The sequence below is a fragment of the Patella vulgata genome, chromosome 3 (genome assembly GCF_932274485.2).
Source record: "Patella vulgata chromosome 3, xgPatVulg1.2, whole genome shotgun sequence".
In the NCBI taxonomy this organism is placed as follows: Eukaryota; Metazoa; Mollusca; class Gastropoda; family Patellidae; genus Patella; species Patella vulgata.
Genome location: NC_065881.2, coordinates 50,244,482 through 50,263,054, shown reverse-complemented (window position 1 = coordinate 50,263,054; position 18,573 = coordinate 50,244,482). Strand labels below are relative to the sequence as shown.

Below are 18,573 nucleotides of genomic sequence, written 5' to 3'. Positions count from 1 at the left end.
TAAGAAATGAATATATTCAACATAGAAGAGTACAATTCGTCAGCATCATCCAGGACACGGGTTGGATCCTTTTAATTATTGATGGACAAAAAAGAATGAGTTTTATTATCCAGAATGCTAGATAATCGTTTCCAGGAAGTGGATCGAGGGGGTGTCGATATTGCACCTAGATGATGTCCATCGGGATATAACCATTTCTTACAACTCCCTCCATAATTATTTTCTTTCATCAGTAAGGGGCGGGTTTCATCTGGAATGTGATGGGGCCCCCACCATCTTAATCCGGCCCTGTGCGCCCGTTTCTTGTGTTATGCTTTGTAACAATTCATTAGCGTCGTAGAGACATTTTTGGAAATATAATTTAAGTATAAAATTCAGTTAAGAATCATGTTTAAGTACAACCCACTATCCCCACCACTGATAACTGGGCGCCATTTCAATGAATTATGAGTCTTTTCGGTGGCTTTTGTAAACATATTTTAGAATGCTTTAGGCTGGTAGCCATGGCAAAAATGCTGTCTTTCTAATGAATGGAGAAATATCACTGAAAAACAATAACGAATAGCAGAATTTTGTGGAATGGGTTTTTATTCAAAAGTTATAACATCGACCATAAACGTACACCATGTTGAACAAAAGAGGAAGAGTCGGTGGAAAAATAGAAATAGTTGAAAGATTTTCTCTTTAAATGTTGGTATTATAAATATATTATTACAACTGCCTCGCTGATCTCTTTCACAACTCGATCTACGTTACAACAATAAGTTTACCTACTACTGATACTGTTTCTGACTCATTCCATAGGGGGTCTATTTACAACTATATTGTTAACCAACATAACCAACAAACTGATAAATCTACCAATTACATATCAAACCAAGGCGTTTAATGTTTCAAGATACTTTTATAAATTCTGTTTAAAAACTTGCCAATAACTATTGGGGTTTTCCCTCCCACCAAATGTACAGTTATCCCAGTCACACATCAGAGTTCGACTGTTTTATTTCATGATAAATAATCAATAAAAGCTGAATATTATAATATAAAATATGAATTATTCCAATGTATAAATTTGTATAAATTAAAAGACAAAGCATGAACAGCCTATTTCCCAAGGTTATAACCAATATACAGGAGAGTTTAATTATGTTCTCTTTGAATATGTTGGTAATATCAGGCGTATCTGGATTCTATAGACGGAATCACACAAAAATCATCCTTATAAAAATCCGTCTAAGGATCGGAGGCGAATGACTTTCCTAATCTCAGACTCCCTTGTCAACTTCAAACTGGAATCTGGCCAAAGAGAAAGTTTCCTCGTACACTAGGGTTATCTGATGTAAAGTATTCTGTCCAAAGTGATTCGAACTCATTCCAAGATATTTTACCGTCTGTTCCCTGAAATAACAATGAGACCAATAGTCGTTGAGTTTGTTTTAAAGCAAATTCGATGTGTAATTTCATAGCTGCAAATTTGGTGCCAGATATTTCACCACCCAATTTCTACATTTCTATTTAAATTAGGATTATAATTCATATTTGTGAAATTGAATGAGGGTTATTTTTGTGGAAACACCCTAATTAAATCGTCTGACCAAAATGAAAGCAAACTATTTCTTTTAGATAATTAACACGCTGTGACTAGTCTATAGTCTGTTCATTGATACGAAATGCGCTCTTCAAGAGATGCAGTACCATATATATTTTTGTATCCTTTGATTAAATGATCAAAATGTATCTAATCCTATAATCTCTCTTATGGACAAAATAACTTCTCAATCTCAAAATGAGACGCCCAACATTTCATAATATTTTACCATACTGTTAAATAATCAAAAAAAAGATTAAGTCGTATTTCCTTTCCATTACTGCTTTTAATTAATTTAAGTTCAGAATACCAGTAGACCCCAACGTGTTGAATTTATAGTGTATTTTTCATGTTTGATTCGTATCCATTGTCCTTGTTATTATCATTTGGACATACCTGTGCTAGTTTATCAAATGCTGCTCCAGCGGATTCTGCACTAATACCAAATAGTTCGTATATAGTAATATATTCTTCTTTGTCAATAAAACCATCACCTAAAAAATATAACAAGCGGTTGCCATGTAAGATACGCCCACATTTTGCAAGAAAAATTATAAAAAAATCGATTTTACGCACGATCAAAGGCCAAAATCCAAGAAGTTACAGCACGATACTCACAGGCATGGACAGGATCCTAGATCAATGGGATAAAAACATACGTTTTAAGTTTAATCAAAATTAGATAAAAAATTATGGCATACTTTTACATTATTAGCGTACGTGCAGCGGCCAATTCATCGGACAGTTTAGGTCCGATTTCCACGGAATTCGAACTCAACCGTCATTATGGTGTACCGGTGATATATTTAAACATTTTTTAAAATTCTAAATCAGATTATAATTGTGACCTCTAGAGGTTCCACAAGCTAAAAAGTCAGGGCTGGGTCAACAACCTTGGTATTACATACTATTACACTAATTTGCGTAATTACACTAATTTAAAATCGGATAAAAATTTTGATCTCTAATGGGAACACAAGATAAACACGTGATTTTTCGTACAATCTGGGGATATGATCCAGGAAGTAACAGTCTGATATGCGTGAATATCGAAAGGAGCCGAGGTCGTTGGGTTATAAACATACATTATAAGTTTCATCAAAATTGGATAAAAATTGTGACCTCTTGAGTGTCCACACGCTAAAAACGTGATTTTTTTTGTACAATTAGGTGTCATAATCTATGAACTTACGGACTGATATATGCCAATATTGAAAGGAGCGTGCCATTAAACAACATTTCATTTCATTTCATTTCATTTATTGAAAGGAGCCGAGATCTTTGTGAGCTAACCCTAAATTGTAACTTGCACACTGTCCATTGTGACCTCTTGAGTGTCCACAAGCTAAAAACGTGATTTTTCGTGTAATCAGGGGTCATAATCGATGAACTTACGGACTGATACATGCAAATATTGAAAGGAACCGAGATCTTTTTGAGCTAACCCTAAATTGTAACCTGCACGCTGTCCATTATGGGTGGACGAACGGGCGGACAGGGACGACGACACTATACACGATAGCGTATAGAAATGTAAATACTCTGGCACTACCAGTAGTATAAAAGTATTATTCTCTGGTTCTATCAATAATTTAAAATAGTATTATGTTATGCTCTGGCACTATCAATAAACTTATAGCAACAGGTCTGACTGTTTTAAGTCACCAGCTGTTCTAAAAGGGGGTGGTTTCTTTTTATATTATAGGAATTGGGCAAATGAAAAAGCGTTGCAATATACAATGTAGATTAAAATGTCTTCTTTTTTCGAAAAGACAATCTATCGATTCTTGAATTTCTTACCTGATGTATCATTAGCCAAGAACATAAATTCCATGTAATTTTTTTGCCAGTCAGGGAATCCTTTTCCAGCAGCTAAATTTTTAACACAATCGTCCCACATGGTGATCCATTCATCTTTTGTTACTCGGTCATCCTACAATGAATTGAATCAATTAAATTAACAGTTATGGTGATAGTGATCATGCTTCAATCCAAAACATCAGTATAAAGAAATAATGATTTTGGGACTATTTTAATACAAATTTGGACTTGGAGATGAAATGGGGTTTAACGTCCTACTTTTCTGTTTCAACATGGCTAATGTAGACGGGTATTTGCATGCTTTCCAGGTACTTTTCATCAATGGTTCTGTTTCGTGCACACCAAAGAGTACTTGGTCTATGTCGTTTTTCGTCCGATCCAAGCAACTAAACGAACTTATCCTTGCAGTTCCTCCGACCTGCAACATCGACAAGGGAAAATCCGGACGAAATTTATCGGTCAACACCGGGACAGATTTCAGTGACATAGTCAATGAGCCACCACTTGAAAACTGGTACTAGATGTTCCAAAATGAAACCCTTTTGTCAAATAGCTTGCAAGTAAAAGAAAACCAATGTTACATAGCTTAGTACCACCAAAAAAATTTATGTAACCATAACACACAATTCAATATACCTCGTTTTTATCTGCAAATTTTCTTAAACCGCCCCAGATAGAACTAAGTGTAGCTTCAGCTGATTTATATTTATCACCCCCTTGTTTCCAGTGATGTAAATTACATACTTTCTGTAAAATATAATATAAAACCATTGGAGTAGAGTAATTTGGCTGGTGATTGCAAAATCCTGGATACAATCTTAAACGAAGAAGACCAAGACACCATAGGCTAAGTTTTACGGACGAACGGACGGACAGACGAAGCCCATACACCGACCCCCCCCCCCCCGTATATTTGTTCGGCGCGCGATAATGAATATAGATTTGAAACAAGGATAGATGTTTAATCTTTAAAATGATGAAAATATATGTTCTTTACTTTTAGTTCTTTCTTTCAAATGGCATGACACAGTTATGTACCAATTCATATTATTTTCCACAGTATGTTTTATTGTTGAAACGTCTATTAAGATGTGCTATATAACAGGAAACTAGACTGTAGGTTTTTCTTTGTAACAGAAACTGTGAGTAATTAATTTTCCATGACATTTACCTTTTTGTAGAAAGATTAGGAAAAATTGTTCCTTCAAGACATAATGGATAGATTTTTAAGAGATACATACAAATTATTAATTCATGCGTTGTGTTTCCAAAAATAGATTTCCATCAAAACACACCGGGTCGTTATTAACCGAGGTCACAAATAGTTAGGATAATGCTCAATTGACGACTTATGTCATAAAGAAGTGTTTCTGGTCGGAATTACCATTCATAAGAACGAACTAACCTCGCAATTATTGTGAAGTAAGTTACTTGACAAATTATAACCTGTATTGAATAAAACCAACGGGAAGTATTCCTTTTTTTACATATTTTTATCTTATTATGACCTTCACCTCAGCGTTATGGTTGTTTTATTCTTCAAGCAAAATCGAAATTTTATATACTGTACGTACTGTATCTGCTAGTTAATACAGAGAAGGAGTTCAAATAATCGGACGTTTCTATCGACTTCAGAAACCCCACTGTTTTTCAAAACAATAAAAAACGAATTTCCAAGAACAAATTAATTATAGCGAGGTTTGTTTTTACTTTGTTTTCGCGCCGCTGGGGTTTCAAATAGTGTATACCCTTAACCTCTTATCCCACAAAACGTGAATTTCACAGTACATATTCAGCGATATTTAATCACAACTTCCAGAGTTATGCCCCATTATTAAATTTCTTGTTAACCCCCTTGAAGTGAAGATTATTGTTCAGTTAAATGGTATTTGAAGTTTTAACTGCCCAGGAAGTTTAAATCACAAATCATTTTCCCGGATAATATAGGCCCACGTTTAAACAATACTGACAATGAAACAAAGTCAACAAATCGAAACATTGCAGCATTAATGTGTTGGTGTATAATACATGTGAACAACATGCAAGGGAAAACTTTAAAGACATCTGATTTGTCATTTTAAAGCACAGAGTTCTTGACGAAACTTTTAAAATGATATAAGGTTGGGGTTTAAAAAAAAAAAAAAATATCATGAAATTCGACGTTTAATTACCGTTGCTGTCATTTTGTTAAGTACACTTTACCATTAAAGATGCATTTAGTACGATCTAAATCTGCCCATTGCGGTTCTTTTTTCTGGCTTCAAATGTAATAAATTATTATTTAGACAGTTATTCGCACGACAGGCCCACAATCAACTCTCAGGTGGCTTTGATATTGAATGGTTTAGAACACCCGCGCAATTAAATGATGTAACGTTAACATAGAAAATCGAAATTTTGTTTATTATCGAAGCAATGGTACTTGACAATCGAGGCTATCTTGTCAAATTTGCAAACACTCATAACTTTGCCCAGAATAAAGTAATTTGACGAATATTTTCAATATATGCAATTTTCATTATCTGTTTTTGAACTATTAGAGGAAGAAAGGTAAGCCCTTTAACTACATCATACATGTACAATGCATATGTGAAAATATCCTCAAACAGGTTATGAGGTTTGGTATGATAAAAATTCTAAAATAAGACCTCAACAAGGTATAACGTGTCCACTAGAATAATTTACACGTGTAGTATTTTAACAGATCAAGCAGGATTTTGAGATCCCAGCCACTTTATATATCTCCCATTACTGTCTCTTTTATTAAGTAAATGCCGGTGCATAAAAAAGCTCTAATTAACAGGTTCCCAAGAGAAATTTGGCAGGTTTCGAGTGCTTTAACAGTTTGTTCCGCCTTGCAAATGATCTGGAATTCGGTAACGATGGCATATTACAATGACTGTAAATATGAAAATCTCTTCTTTGGGTGCAACAAATCTGTTGACATCACATCCGTTGTTTATGTGTAGGATAAAGCACGAGTCTGAGGTTATGCTGGGGAAAGAAAGAGTGAAGAAAATAACCCGAGAAAAAGAAAAACCGAGGCCATATCCAAGAATATCCAAGAATACCCGTAAGAAAAACCTTATAACCTACCCTGGAAGAATAACCCGGTACAGGTTTAAAGAAAAACTTTCAGAAGAATAAGCCCAAATTTCCCCGTATACAAAGCCTTTCAGACCGCAAGTTATTCCGGGCATAGAATATACCCCAAAGATCAAAAAGATTTACCGTTACAGGTTTATAAAGGCGTATAATTGTTCTAATCACGACTTAAAAATTAACTTAACACCGTGCCACGAATATGCTTCTATTTGAAATCTGTTTAGTTCTAATCAAAGATGGGATGTTTACACATTAACTGCGAGGTTGAACATAACAAGAGGAGGTCAGTTCATTTGCTTTAAGTCACTTAATTTACAGGTAATTATAAGCTTATGATCGGTTACTTTTATCCGGACGCAACACAATCATTTTTAAATAATCAAGAAACTTATTTCAAAAATTGACATTGATAACACCCGAAATAGACTAATAATAGTATTGAAATTAAAGCAGACTTCCGTATTAAATCTATTTTGGTGCCAGTAATTTCTATGATGTATGATATGACAGTACAATATCTATTAAAGTTATCTAAGTGATATTTTAAATAGGAAATTACCACGTTCACCAAGAAAATAAACGTAGCTAATTTTGAATAAAAGCATATTAAAAAAACCTAGCCTATTTAAAGACATACATTCATTAAACTGACAGATACTAAATGCGGACTATAAAAGGTGATATTTATATTCTTGATTATGTAATTGATTTTTGAATCGACATGATACGTTCCATGCTTGTTTATTGGACAATATTGTGCATTGATTGACCGACTTCCATTTTTGACTATTCCAAGATAGCTGCGATGACGTCGTGCTCTGTTCTTGGTCCATATAGCACGCTCCTACTTGTTTGCTTTTGAATTCATGATTACAACCAGAAAGTAAACTAACCTGTGCTGCTTCTTCAAAATCACATTTTTCTATTACACCATCTTTATTTGTATCTGAAAAATAATTGAGAAAAAATTTATGATCATGGAGAAAATAATCATTTTATTTTTGCTATATTATGTGAAGGATATTCTTTTCCTTTAGATATATAGTTTTGAGCAACTATTAGATAGGCCACTGTAGCTTGTTATTGTTAAATTTGGAAACGTATTTTCGTGATCGCCCAAACTGAACTGCAAATAATAATGTGCTGACATTTAAAGGGTATATTTCGTTGGAAACTATGTAAGATAGGTTCGTTGATACCGTTTTGATGTTTCATAGAATGAAATGAATTATATTTACACAGTTTAAAATTTCCAATCATTTTTGATCCCGAAAGTATAGCATGAAACTTGTTTTGAAAAGGCTTTTTTAAACGATACAGTGTATTAGTATTTTTCCATTTAAAATATACATTTTGTAATATACATTTTGTATACACACTATTTATGACGATTGAGACACTACTCTTGCTAAGGCGTTACGAACTTATATCATACTACTTATTTCACAAAATGGATCAAATGGAGTCTATCATCGTCATAGGTTTCTGCACCGACTGGATCAATGAAACGGGCGTACGAAATCTAGTGTGCTATGGAGGGTGGGGGTATTTCTTAGGGTTTATTTTACGTGTACACAGGACCTCGGTCTGTCTTTACCAGGCCATCCGTCCTGCACCACTGAAAAGGGGGATACCACGCTGAAAAATCCAGGGGAAATGTCTCGGCTAACACCGGAATCGAACCGCTGACCTCCTGGTTATAGCGAGCCCTTACTCAATGAGAGTCAGACAGGCTCTCCTTAGTTCACAAAAGTAACCATTAATGGCAAAATGGCCATTTTAAGTCTCTTCTGAACAATATACTTAGAGATTCACAGATGGAACCAATAGTATATTTCTTTAGATAATCCTTACTAGCGATCAATAGCTACAACTAATGTGTTTAATATTTTAGCCATTACTGGCGATTCAACTTGCGAAATATGTGACAATATGAGACTAATTAGTCGGACTTCTTTTTCCTTGGTCTATGTAGAATCGCTGATGACAAGCCAGAAACAATTTTTTTATTTTTTTTTATTTCAGGGAAATTGTCGTCTGTTACAGAACCACTACAAATCACCTTGACAACTCGAAATAGTAAAATCAACGAAACGATATGAAACGGGCTGGTTACCAACTCGCAGACATCGTGTTATTGAACAGCTTACAATCTCTTGTGACATTAAGAATCTGTAAAATATATTATGATAGACCTATACTTGTCTATAGAACTCGTATATATACACTTACATACAAGCGACTACTTGTCAGAAATAGTCTATAAATACATTTCTACGAAGAAAAATAAGTATTCTGTTTGCGTGATGTAGTGACACTTGGCTCATGAGTAAAATCGTCGCATGATTCCAGATGATCTGCTTGGAGTGTCGGTGAAATTTGAGGGTACATTTCTAAACACCCCCACCACCCCACCTTCGTCCCTGTCCGCGTTGTATCATAAGGTCTGTCGTTGAGCCAACTGGCGTGGTTTCGATTCTCCGGTTGTACGTGGCAAGAAATAGGGTCTCCTGTTCAACCTCGTGGGTTTTCTCCGCCCCCACAACTCTCTCCCTCTCTTTTTAAAACATTCAACAAAAAAATAATGTCATGTTTTCCACTTCCATATTAAAAAATATCATAAACTTTAAACAAAGTGCAAAGTGGACTTCAGAGTAACAAAAAAATATTTAGATAGCAAAATGTTAGGAAACATTATCAGTTCAATGTATGTTTTTGTTTGCTTCTATTTCCGTAATTCGTTTTCCCGCGTATGCCTTTAGCTGTGAGTGGGTAGGGAGCTTTAAGCAAGGAGAAAACCCATGATGTTAAGCAGCAGTGCCGGATTTATCTGCAAGTTTGGCAGGCTGAAGTCAAGATGTATAATACTTTTGACACTGGCCTCAACCAATCTGATTAAAATCCAGATTTATATTTCGTTTCGTTTTTTTATACTTTCGATGGCCTACACTACATGAAGATCTGACAAGTTGTACTGGTAGGTCGCGTCAGGGGTCGCACGAGCGGCTTTTGACCTATGGCGTCAGACATTGATTAATCAATCAGCGTTGACGTTTCTAGTGGTTACTTACAGTTCCGTGCATGGCTCGCCAAGAAGTCGCCGTTACAGACCGTTTCATTGGCTTATCCCTCACTCCAGCCAAAACGCCGGTAATATAACAACTCTTCCAGATCCTAGTGTAGTAATGACAAGTAAAACGAAATTTTGAACTATAAAAACCGAAACGAAATAGGATCTGTGTTTTAATCAGATTGGGCCCCAACCTTCGTTACAATCACTGTAGTCTTAAACATTCGTCACCAGCTTCGGCTTTGCTTAATTGTGCAGTTTAAAAACACTAAGACTTTCGTCTTCCTTTAGTCGTGATGGTAAGGAGTTGGAAGGGGGGGGGGGGCTCTTAAGTGAAAAATCCTATGACATTTCTTAATCTAAATCCGGCACCGTTAAGCAAGCGGGCATACCGAAAACACCTTCTCGAACTCAAAGCTTGAATATAACAGATACTTAGTGAGCTCTATTGTATGTTTTTGATTTGTGCAGCCCACATGGATGTTGTTGCAGTTATTCATAGTATTTAAATTATGCATTTTACAAGGAGAAGTAGTAATACAAGCCTGTTTAACTTGGTGGGTGATTTGTTATTCCAATTTTGCCTTGTTATATGATAGTTTGGCTTGATTTTTTAAGCTGTAGAAATTTGCCATGTTTGCATTTTACATAAAATCAATGAATGCACGAGGGATACAAGAGAGTAAAAAATTGAAATTATCCAGTCTCTTAAGGTGAATACAAATTTATTTTAAATTATGTTATACCATTTATGATAAATTTTGTAATCTGAAAATTTTTTCTTGTATAAAAGTAAAACACTTAAAGTCATGGTTTATCTTAGCTTCAGTGCTCCTATTGTATGACAATTTTTGTAGTTACTTTTAAAGAAACAAAAGCAGATAATATTATATTTTAGGCTGCATTTTGAACGACCAAGGTCATTGTCTACACCCTTAAAGAATAACGTGTGATAGATAGAAACATATATATTGTTTACGGCTTTCTACAGGAAAGTCTGTAATTCTAAGGATGTTTGTTGTAGCCCTCTTCATAACAAGGAAGTAATAAGCTTATTGTAGCACAAACTTCCTCAATTATGACTGGCTGAAAATTGTCATATATATACTAAGCAGCAAAATAAACGTCAGGTTGGTATGTTACTCTGAATAGATGCATTGCATAAAACTTGCAAAATGTTTTTATTGTATATTTGTGACCGCATGTCCAACTTTACCTGAGCAATAAAGGTTCCTTCCCAAACACAGAATTGTTCACAAAAAAGCAACCTGACTTCTGAGATGGTAATGTGTTCTCAATGTGTTCTCCATGATTTTCATGTAACTCATGCTGCACGTGCTGTTCACCCCATACCTGGTTGAATCATTCACACTACAACGTCAGCAGCATGCCACGACTCTCGACTGCTCAGGCGCTTGGAAGACTCGACGCTGACCACACTGCCCAAACCGTTGCCAAACACTTCCAGGTCAATGTTCCGACCATCTACAGGCTTCAGCAACGCTTTCGGGCCACCAACACCACGGATGATCGCCCCCGAACTGGTAGACCAAGGGTTAACACAAGGCGACAAGACCGCCATGTTGTGCGACATCACGTGGCAGAATCCCTTCACACAGGCATCTGAGGCAGCACGTCAGGCAGTGGGAACATACGGAAGACCCATCAGTACCGATACAGTGCGCCGACGTCTCAGCAGAGAGAACATCCATTGCCGTGGACCGATCCTTACCCCCTCGCCATCGACGTGAAAGTCTACAGTATGCCCAGCAACACCAGAACTGGCGACACAGGCAATGGAGAATTATTCTGTTCACAGATGAGAGTCGGTACTGCGTATCAACTGCAGATGGCAGGACCAGAATATGGCGTCGACGTGGCTAGCGTTATTCTGACCAATGTGTCATGGAACGAGACTCATGGGGAGGTCCAAGCATAATGGTGCGGGGTGGAATCGGCCTGAAACAGAGAGTGGGTCCTGCGGTGTTCTAAAATCTTGGTACGTAATTCAATAAAACTTTCGTGGGGAATATTAAGCTAATGATCCCAGGATATATCTATTGCACAATATCACCCTTCTAATTCCTAAATTCGTTTTCTAAGCTGATTTTGGTGAAAAAAAAAACTATCTGTTCTAAACAAAAGAATTGTCTGCTAGACTTTTCATGATCAATCTCGATCATACCATGTTGTCGATAAATTATGGTGTGGGAGAATTCTTCAGCTCCATAATTGCCTATGTCGATACAATGTAAACCCCTACCAATTCATTCCATTTAATGGCAGTATTTCAGTGAGGATTTGTCACTATTGATGTAGATTACACTGTTCTCTAGACGAAAATAAGCTAGAGGCAACTAAATGACAATCCAAGCTCATAAGAAAGATTTTTTTTTCTTTAAAAAGTTACCAACAAGCTCATTTGCTCATGTTTCCCTTTGGCACAGAAACCACAGGTAGGGAAAAATTCGTATTCAAACTAAATAATCATTAAATAATGCTTTAGCTATTACAACACTTCAAACTTCAATGCTACACAAGTCCTAAAAAAATACCCCCTAGTCCAAACCGATAGAATCATCAGATACATGTGGTCGTTGTGTCATAAAACAAGTTTATTTTATTTTTGACAAAAATGGTAATTTTGGACATGTATTTATTTGTTTCCTGTTCCTTTATGCCGTATAATGCATAACATGTGATGTGTTGTTGTATAAGGATGCTTAATGCATATTAAGTCCCGTACTTTAAAATATAAAAAAATATTGGTTATTGTGTAACTAGTCTATAAATTATATAACACTACCAACTCTTATCATTGTTATTATAATATCCAATCTGATTCAGCCAATAGGTCTAATAGTAACCGCACCATACAACGAGAACCGAGCTACGCATAATACACATTCTCTGCCCAGGCAAAATCTCCCTCATAGGACACTGCCGCGCTCTCATCTTCATTGATCCAGTCGGTGAAGAAAGGTTGGACTCAAAACCCCGTTTCATTTTAATCTAACAAGACCCACTCGTATACGTACCATAAAACGAAGGCCCGTATACCAACAATAAATAGAATGAAACGTAACTGACATTTGACTTTAATTAGATTCTTTCGATACATAATGTTTTACTACCTTATTCAAAGAATTTAATTCAGTTTGATGAAGACTTGATATCACTGTTTATTAAAAGAACAGACATAGCTTGAAGCCTTTAAGGAGCTAATAATATTTATAAACAAAGGGAAATAACCTTAAACTAATATCGAAAATGGTTGAAAATCCACAGTGTTACTTCATGCAGTTTGATAGTGAAATGAAATGGGGTTTAACGTACTCCATCTACACCGACTATGGTAGACAACCACTATAAATTCCAGAAAGATTTGTCAATAATTGCAACCTATATTTCTAACAAACTTTGGTTGTAAAGGGGCGTAACCCAAGGGATTATTATTGATTGTAGCCTCTTAGTGTACTAACAAGAAATATAAACGAAAGACCGATGGTGTCAACAGAGGGGAATGACCCTGGGCGTTATGAGCGAAAATCGTTGAAAAACAACAATAGTCTTCCCATGAACTGAATAGACAAGCAATATAAATTTCTGAAAGGTAGGTTAATGTTCACATTTGCTACCTGTACAGCGCTAATAAGTTTTTGTAACAAAAGGGTATAAGTCTGGGATGTTATTGAAAAATGTTAAAAATCAAGCGGCTGCTTCAATTCAATTTTACGAACAAGTAATGTAGACGGATATTTATGACCAAATTAAAATCTGGGCGAATAAAACATGCTAGCTATGCGAATTCCTCAAATAAGGAATAACACCAGAGGTTTATAAAACCAGTATCAAAAGTATCTTGTATGGCGTTGGCACTATTTATATTGATAGCGTCCTTGTCTTACAAAAATATACAACAATTTATTCAAATTATGAAATTTTTGTCGTGTCCAGAATATCTTTCATTCCTTTTACAACAGTTAATCAATCAGCGATTACAAGCTATTAGCAAGCGGGATAATCCCCTACTTAGTTCATATTACCATGCAGACACTTCTAAAGATCATATTATATAGTAAAACGGATCATTGTGAACATTATATTTTAAGCTGCTCGTTCTATTATATAAATCATATCCTAACTAATAACTACAGAAATCAATAAATTAAGCCTAAATTATTAGCTACTTTTGCTTTTTTGCCGAGAAAAATATTACAATGTTTATTCAGTTACCAAGGAAACCAGAATTTGATTTGGTGTTAATGTTATTTTACAATAACGCTAAAAGAAAATATTCCTATCATTGCAGATACTTTATTACTGAGAACTTCTGTACTACAGACACCGAATGAAATCTTTTATAAATAATATAGTGTCACTTTAAACGACACTTCTTTTCTATGGAAATAAATGTTGTAGTAAGTTATTTAATTTAACAACCTTTCGGAAACCATTTGCTATAATTCAATGGAGTAAGATGGATTTTGTATTTGCGAAATTATAACGAGTTTCAATTGACGAGCGCGTTGCAATGGAATGCTCGTTTGTACTCTTCTGTCATGTTAGGATTCATAATGTGTCCAACATGGCAGTCCAACAGTAAGTACAGGGGGACCACACTACGCACTGCAGCAACTAAGCAGAAACCCTAATTAATTTCTGCGTTTATGAGTATGTGTATGTAACAAAAAAAAGGGTAAGCCGCTGTGAGGAACTCTTGATTCCAGTACAGAAGTATTGTATAGATATTTGATCCCATCTTATGAGAAGTCTTCTCGTGTTATTAAGTGATCTCGAAAGAGTACACATTTCCCACCTCGTGCATTACACCTACCACTACTTAGAGTCAACTAAATCGATGGTATGAATCTAGATGTCAGAAGTCGAATGCAAATTAGATATAATAATGCATCACACCGTGAAATGTCTAATATTTTATTTATTTGTTGTAACATGTAGTTGTGAATAGACTATTATTATGATTATAATTATGAGCTGTCATTATTTGTATACATGGATCCCTGACTTGTGGTGTTTGTTTCCATTGGCGTGTCAGTTTTACTAAGATGACCGGTGATTACCTTAACTGATATTAGATGGCTTTCTGTGTTGACATTTACATTCTAGACCCATGAAGTCAATGACTCTTAGCATGAAAAATTAATGAATGACCATGTCTTTAATCTAATAGTACAAATGAACTGATTTATATTCTCAGATTCAACGATATTAGAGTGAAAACGTTTATCAATATGATCAACCGTATGTTGGTCGTTGATTATCAAGACGTTAGACGTATACCTTTACATCTACGATTGATCCGACACGTTCTAATGTCCGGTCAGCAACTGGACAGGTCTTATTATTTCCGTTTGACCTTTCTACTCATAGCCTCACATCCAGACAGGAAAAAAACTTACATAGATTTGCAACCAATACCAATAATGAGAAAACAAGAATGGTGACAGTTATTTGTATTTATATTGAAATATCCTGTAATATTACCCGTGGTAATTTCCACTGAGTAATAATAAAGTACATATTGTAATAATCCCATCAAACAAATTGCAAGAAAAACCTATTTAAAATAATGTTACAAAAAAACAAATGTTCCTTTTCATTACAAAAACGTAAGCTATGTACAGAAGTACATTAACATTAGGTGAACTGCCCAGAGAGCATGTTAAAGAGAAGTTGAATCAGGTGTTCAAGGAAGAATAAATACACCTTTGCGAATACAAAGGACACATCTAACTGCATAGAGTAACACTATGAATAGTGTGGACATGGGTTATAAAATTAACCGAACCAACTCTGTCAATGTTGCATGGCTTTGTGGCTAAAACTGTAATTTTTAAACTTTTATAAATTAGTTTTCTTTAAAGCGAAGACTACTATACTACCACCTTCAAACATGGCAAGATGATTAGAACAAAGTATAAGTTATAGAAATGTCCAAAATTTTCACATCAGTTTTATCTGAATTATATTCTAATGTAAACTCACCACTGATTTGATTGGAAGTGTTGGCGAGACAATATGCAACTGACTGGTTTTCGGCATGATTGTAGGCTATATAAAGCAACTGCAACCCACAACTTTACTTTACTTTACAGTGATAGGCAGGCATGAGTGGCAAAATCAGAAATCAGTAGCTGCTTTGAGACAGAACGATAGCAGTACGAAAAGCTGGCAGCGTGGGATGTTGCCGGACAATGTGCCAGTCTTGACTGACCTCTAATGGGCGCTGTCTGCTCGAAACGATTGGTCAGTATCAGGATAGTAGTTTACTGGCATCCAAACCTTCGGGCGACGGCTCTGATATTCATCCCCCTTTGAAGTAACGCAATGGTGAGTTTTGGTTTATCGCTGCATCTTGTGTGGTACTGACGCTAGCATTTTTAAATCCAAACTTGATTTTATCACCCATGCTGCCTGCACTATAAAATCATTATTTTTCGCACTTCTATTCTGTTGGATGAAAATGGCACCGCGAAAAGGACGCATGTTTTAAAAATAAACTCCTCGGATGTAATGCCCGTGCCACATGTGATGCAGTTCATAGTACGTTTTCAAGGATTTTGTAGGTAAAGCTGTGAAGAAGTAAGATTTACCATGCTAATTGAATCCCGTGAATAAAAATAGGCCAGTTGTTGATGTATATTAGGTATTATATCATGTTTAAATACTGACTTCAGGCACACATAAAGTGTGTTCTTTCTATGTGCACTTCCATTTTGTTAATCTACATGCACAACTAAATAAAAATCAAGTTCACACCTGTGTTCTTTTCGTAGATTTCAGGTTATTGCACCGTGTGCTAAACCAAAACGAAAAGATGATTTTACTTTATTAATTATTCGCATACTTCATGGTGTAATCCCTCGTGAAACAGTAGCCAAAAATAGGCAACGCGCTCTTAATTGTATTTCCCACGAATATTTCATATATCTCATCAACTTACAGATGAGGAAGAGTATTATCCATAATACGATTATACAGCACTATTAGATTTAATAGGTATAGGTAGTAAAAAATCTCAGTTATGTAGGGAGGAGTATCAATTACAGTCCTGTAAAGATATAATGATTACGTCTTTGTACTAATGTAAATCTCTTACGTGGTCGTAAACCAGCAGAATGTTTTAAAAGCAAGAAAGGTTTCGAATTCCCAAGATACCGATGTAAGAATATCGAATTTAATAATGAAGCTATGGCAGTCAAAAATAAATAATCGCTTTCCAATAACACTAATTTCAGGATAAGGCTTGTCTTATTTAAAGGAGCTAAGTCGTTAATATTTGGGACCTAGAAATTGACACAAATGGGTCGCAACGCATACAATAATATAATATGAATGTATATAAATTGATTTACATCCAATCGTTTCAGTTTTTACTGTAATTTCTAATCAGTTAGGTTCGGCGAAATACGCCAGTATTCTCAATCAAATTTCAATCTCTAGCGTCTGGTTATTCCAGTCTACGCCGATAGTATTTATTGGGCATGCTCTCCAGATAAGAATATAGCGTCACCGTTTGACAATACTTGTAGAATATGCATAGCCTCGTTTTTCGAGTCCCTTATTACAAATAGCGCTGAAACGCATTATGGTAAACGATTCGTGTACCAATTGTAAAATGTTTATTTTATCTTAAATATTGGATATCAGAAGGTCATCAATATGTGATTTAAAAAAAAAACTAAAGAAGAATGGGCTATCTGTTATGAACAAGAATTAATAAATATTGCCTTAGCCTATCTATCATACACATGTTAACGTTAAATAGTCATCAGGCCTAAATCTATACGAATAATTCATGGACCAAAAATGGTTTTAATAAAAGTAGATAGTACATTATATATATATATTTAACTCTTCTTCTAGTGTGTTGTGACTTTAATGTTGAATACATGGCCACACCCTTGTATAAGTTGAACGTTTTGTCTCCTTATAAAGCCATGTGCAGGTTCACGTCTGCATAATAAATGTAGATGAAAATGCAGTTACGGTTCATCATTTACGAGACAGGGGGGAATGATTAAACTTTCGAAGTCGGCGTGTCATGTTTTGATTCAGATGTTTTGAAATCGGTTAATTGCCCTTTTTTTCGTTGGCGTGCACATAAAAGAACCCTTCACATTTGGAATTCGATGGAGAAATGCCACTGTTCCTAGAAAATTTCCTTCATAGCACTCTCCATAGTGTATGACGCCTATTCAACCGTCCGATTGGCGCAGAAAAGTCTATTGTTAGCTCCGAGTGGGCTAATGAAGACGGACACGCGCTATACAGTGTACTAAGGGGAAACTTTGCCCGGATAGCGCTTGTCTACGATATCACCTTAGGTGGAAGTGGACGTAAAACTCCAGAAACGAACGAACGAACGGATAGCGGCGCTACCGATCCACTCTAATAATATTGAATTCAATCAATTCGTGGGAAAATGGTTACATACCATTGTCAGTGTGGGTGTGTTGCGTACATACCATTGTCAGGGTTGGTGTATTACATTGCATTGTCGGGCTGGTATTACAACATGTGGTCATCAGTCGAAAAAATGTCAATAATCGGCGGACTAGTTCACCCGCGACCTAGTGCACCCGCGTACTAGTAAGCATTCCCCCAATAGAAGTCGTCGATTGTATTACATCATGCACATCTTCATAATGTCCATGGTTTACGAGAATAATTTCCTAATAATATTTATAAAAAAAAACTGCGTTGTATATTACATACATTGATACATATGGAATGGATTTGCAGCATTAATTACTACATGCTGTTTTCTGTTAATTAATGACATACGGTTTCTTCTTCATATTGTTCACATAGTTTTATCATTATTGCTTTACCTGTCCAATTGGCACTAAGTGATGACAAGTGATTGTTTAGACATTATTAGTGAACCAAGTTAACATTAACAAACAAAAGCGCACATAATCCTTCTACTATACACACAATCATATTCTATAACCTCTAAAGA

The 18,573-nt window shown here is 35.6% G+C and overlaps 1 protein-coding gene across 1 annotated transcript in view; it reads right to left on the bottom strand.

Annotated features, from left to right (window-relative positions):
- Nucleotides 1-570: 570 nt before the first annotated feature.
- LOC126815383 (sarcoplasmic calcium-binding proteins I, III, and IV) overlaps nucleotides 571-18,573 on the bottom strand; it is a 36,220-nt gene continuing 18,217 nt past the window's right edge. The window contains exons 3-7 of the mRNA XM_050540998.2: nucleotides 7,408-7,460; nucleotides 4,046-4,156; nucleotides 3,389-3,521; nucleotides 1,985-2,082; nucleotides 571-1,398 (exon numbers count right to left, since the gene is read on the bottom strand). Coding sequence (XP_050396955.2) covers nucleotides 1,285-1,398; nucleotides 1,985-2,082; nucleotides 3,389-3,521; nucleotides 4,046-4,156; nucleotides 7,408-7,460 — 509 coding nt within the window. The 3' untranslated portion in view covers nucleotides 571-1,284. The remainder of the gene's footprint in view (nucleotides 1,399-1,984; nucleotides 2,083-3,388; nucleotides 3,522-4,045; nucleotides 4,157-7,407; nucleotides 7,461-18,573) is intronic.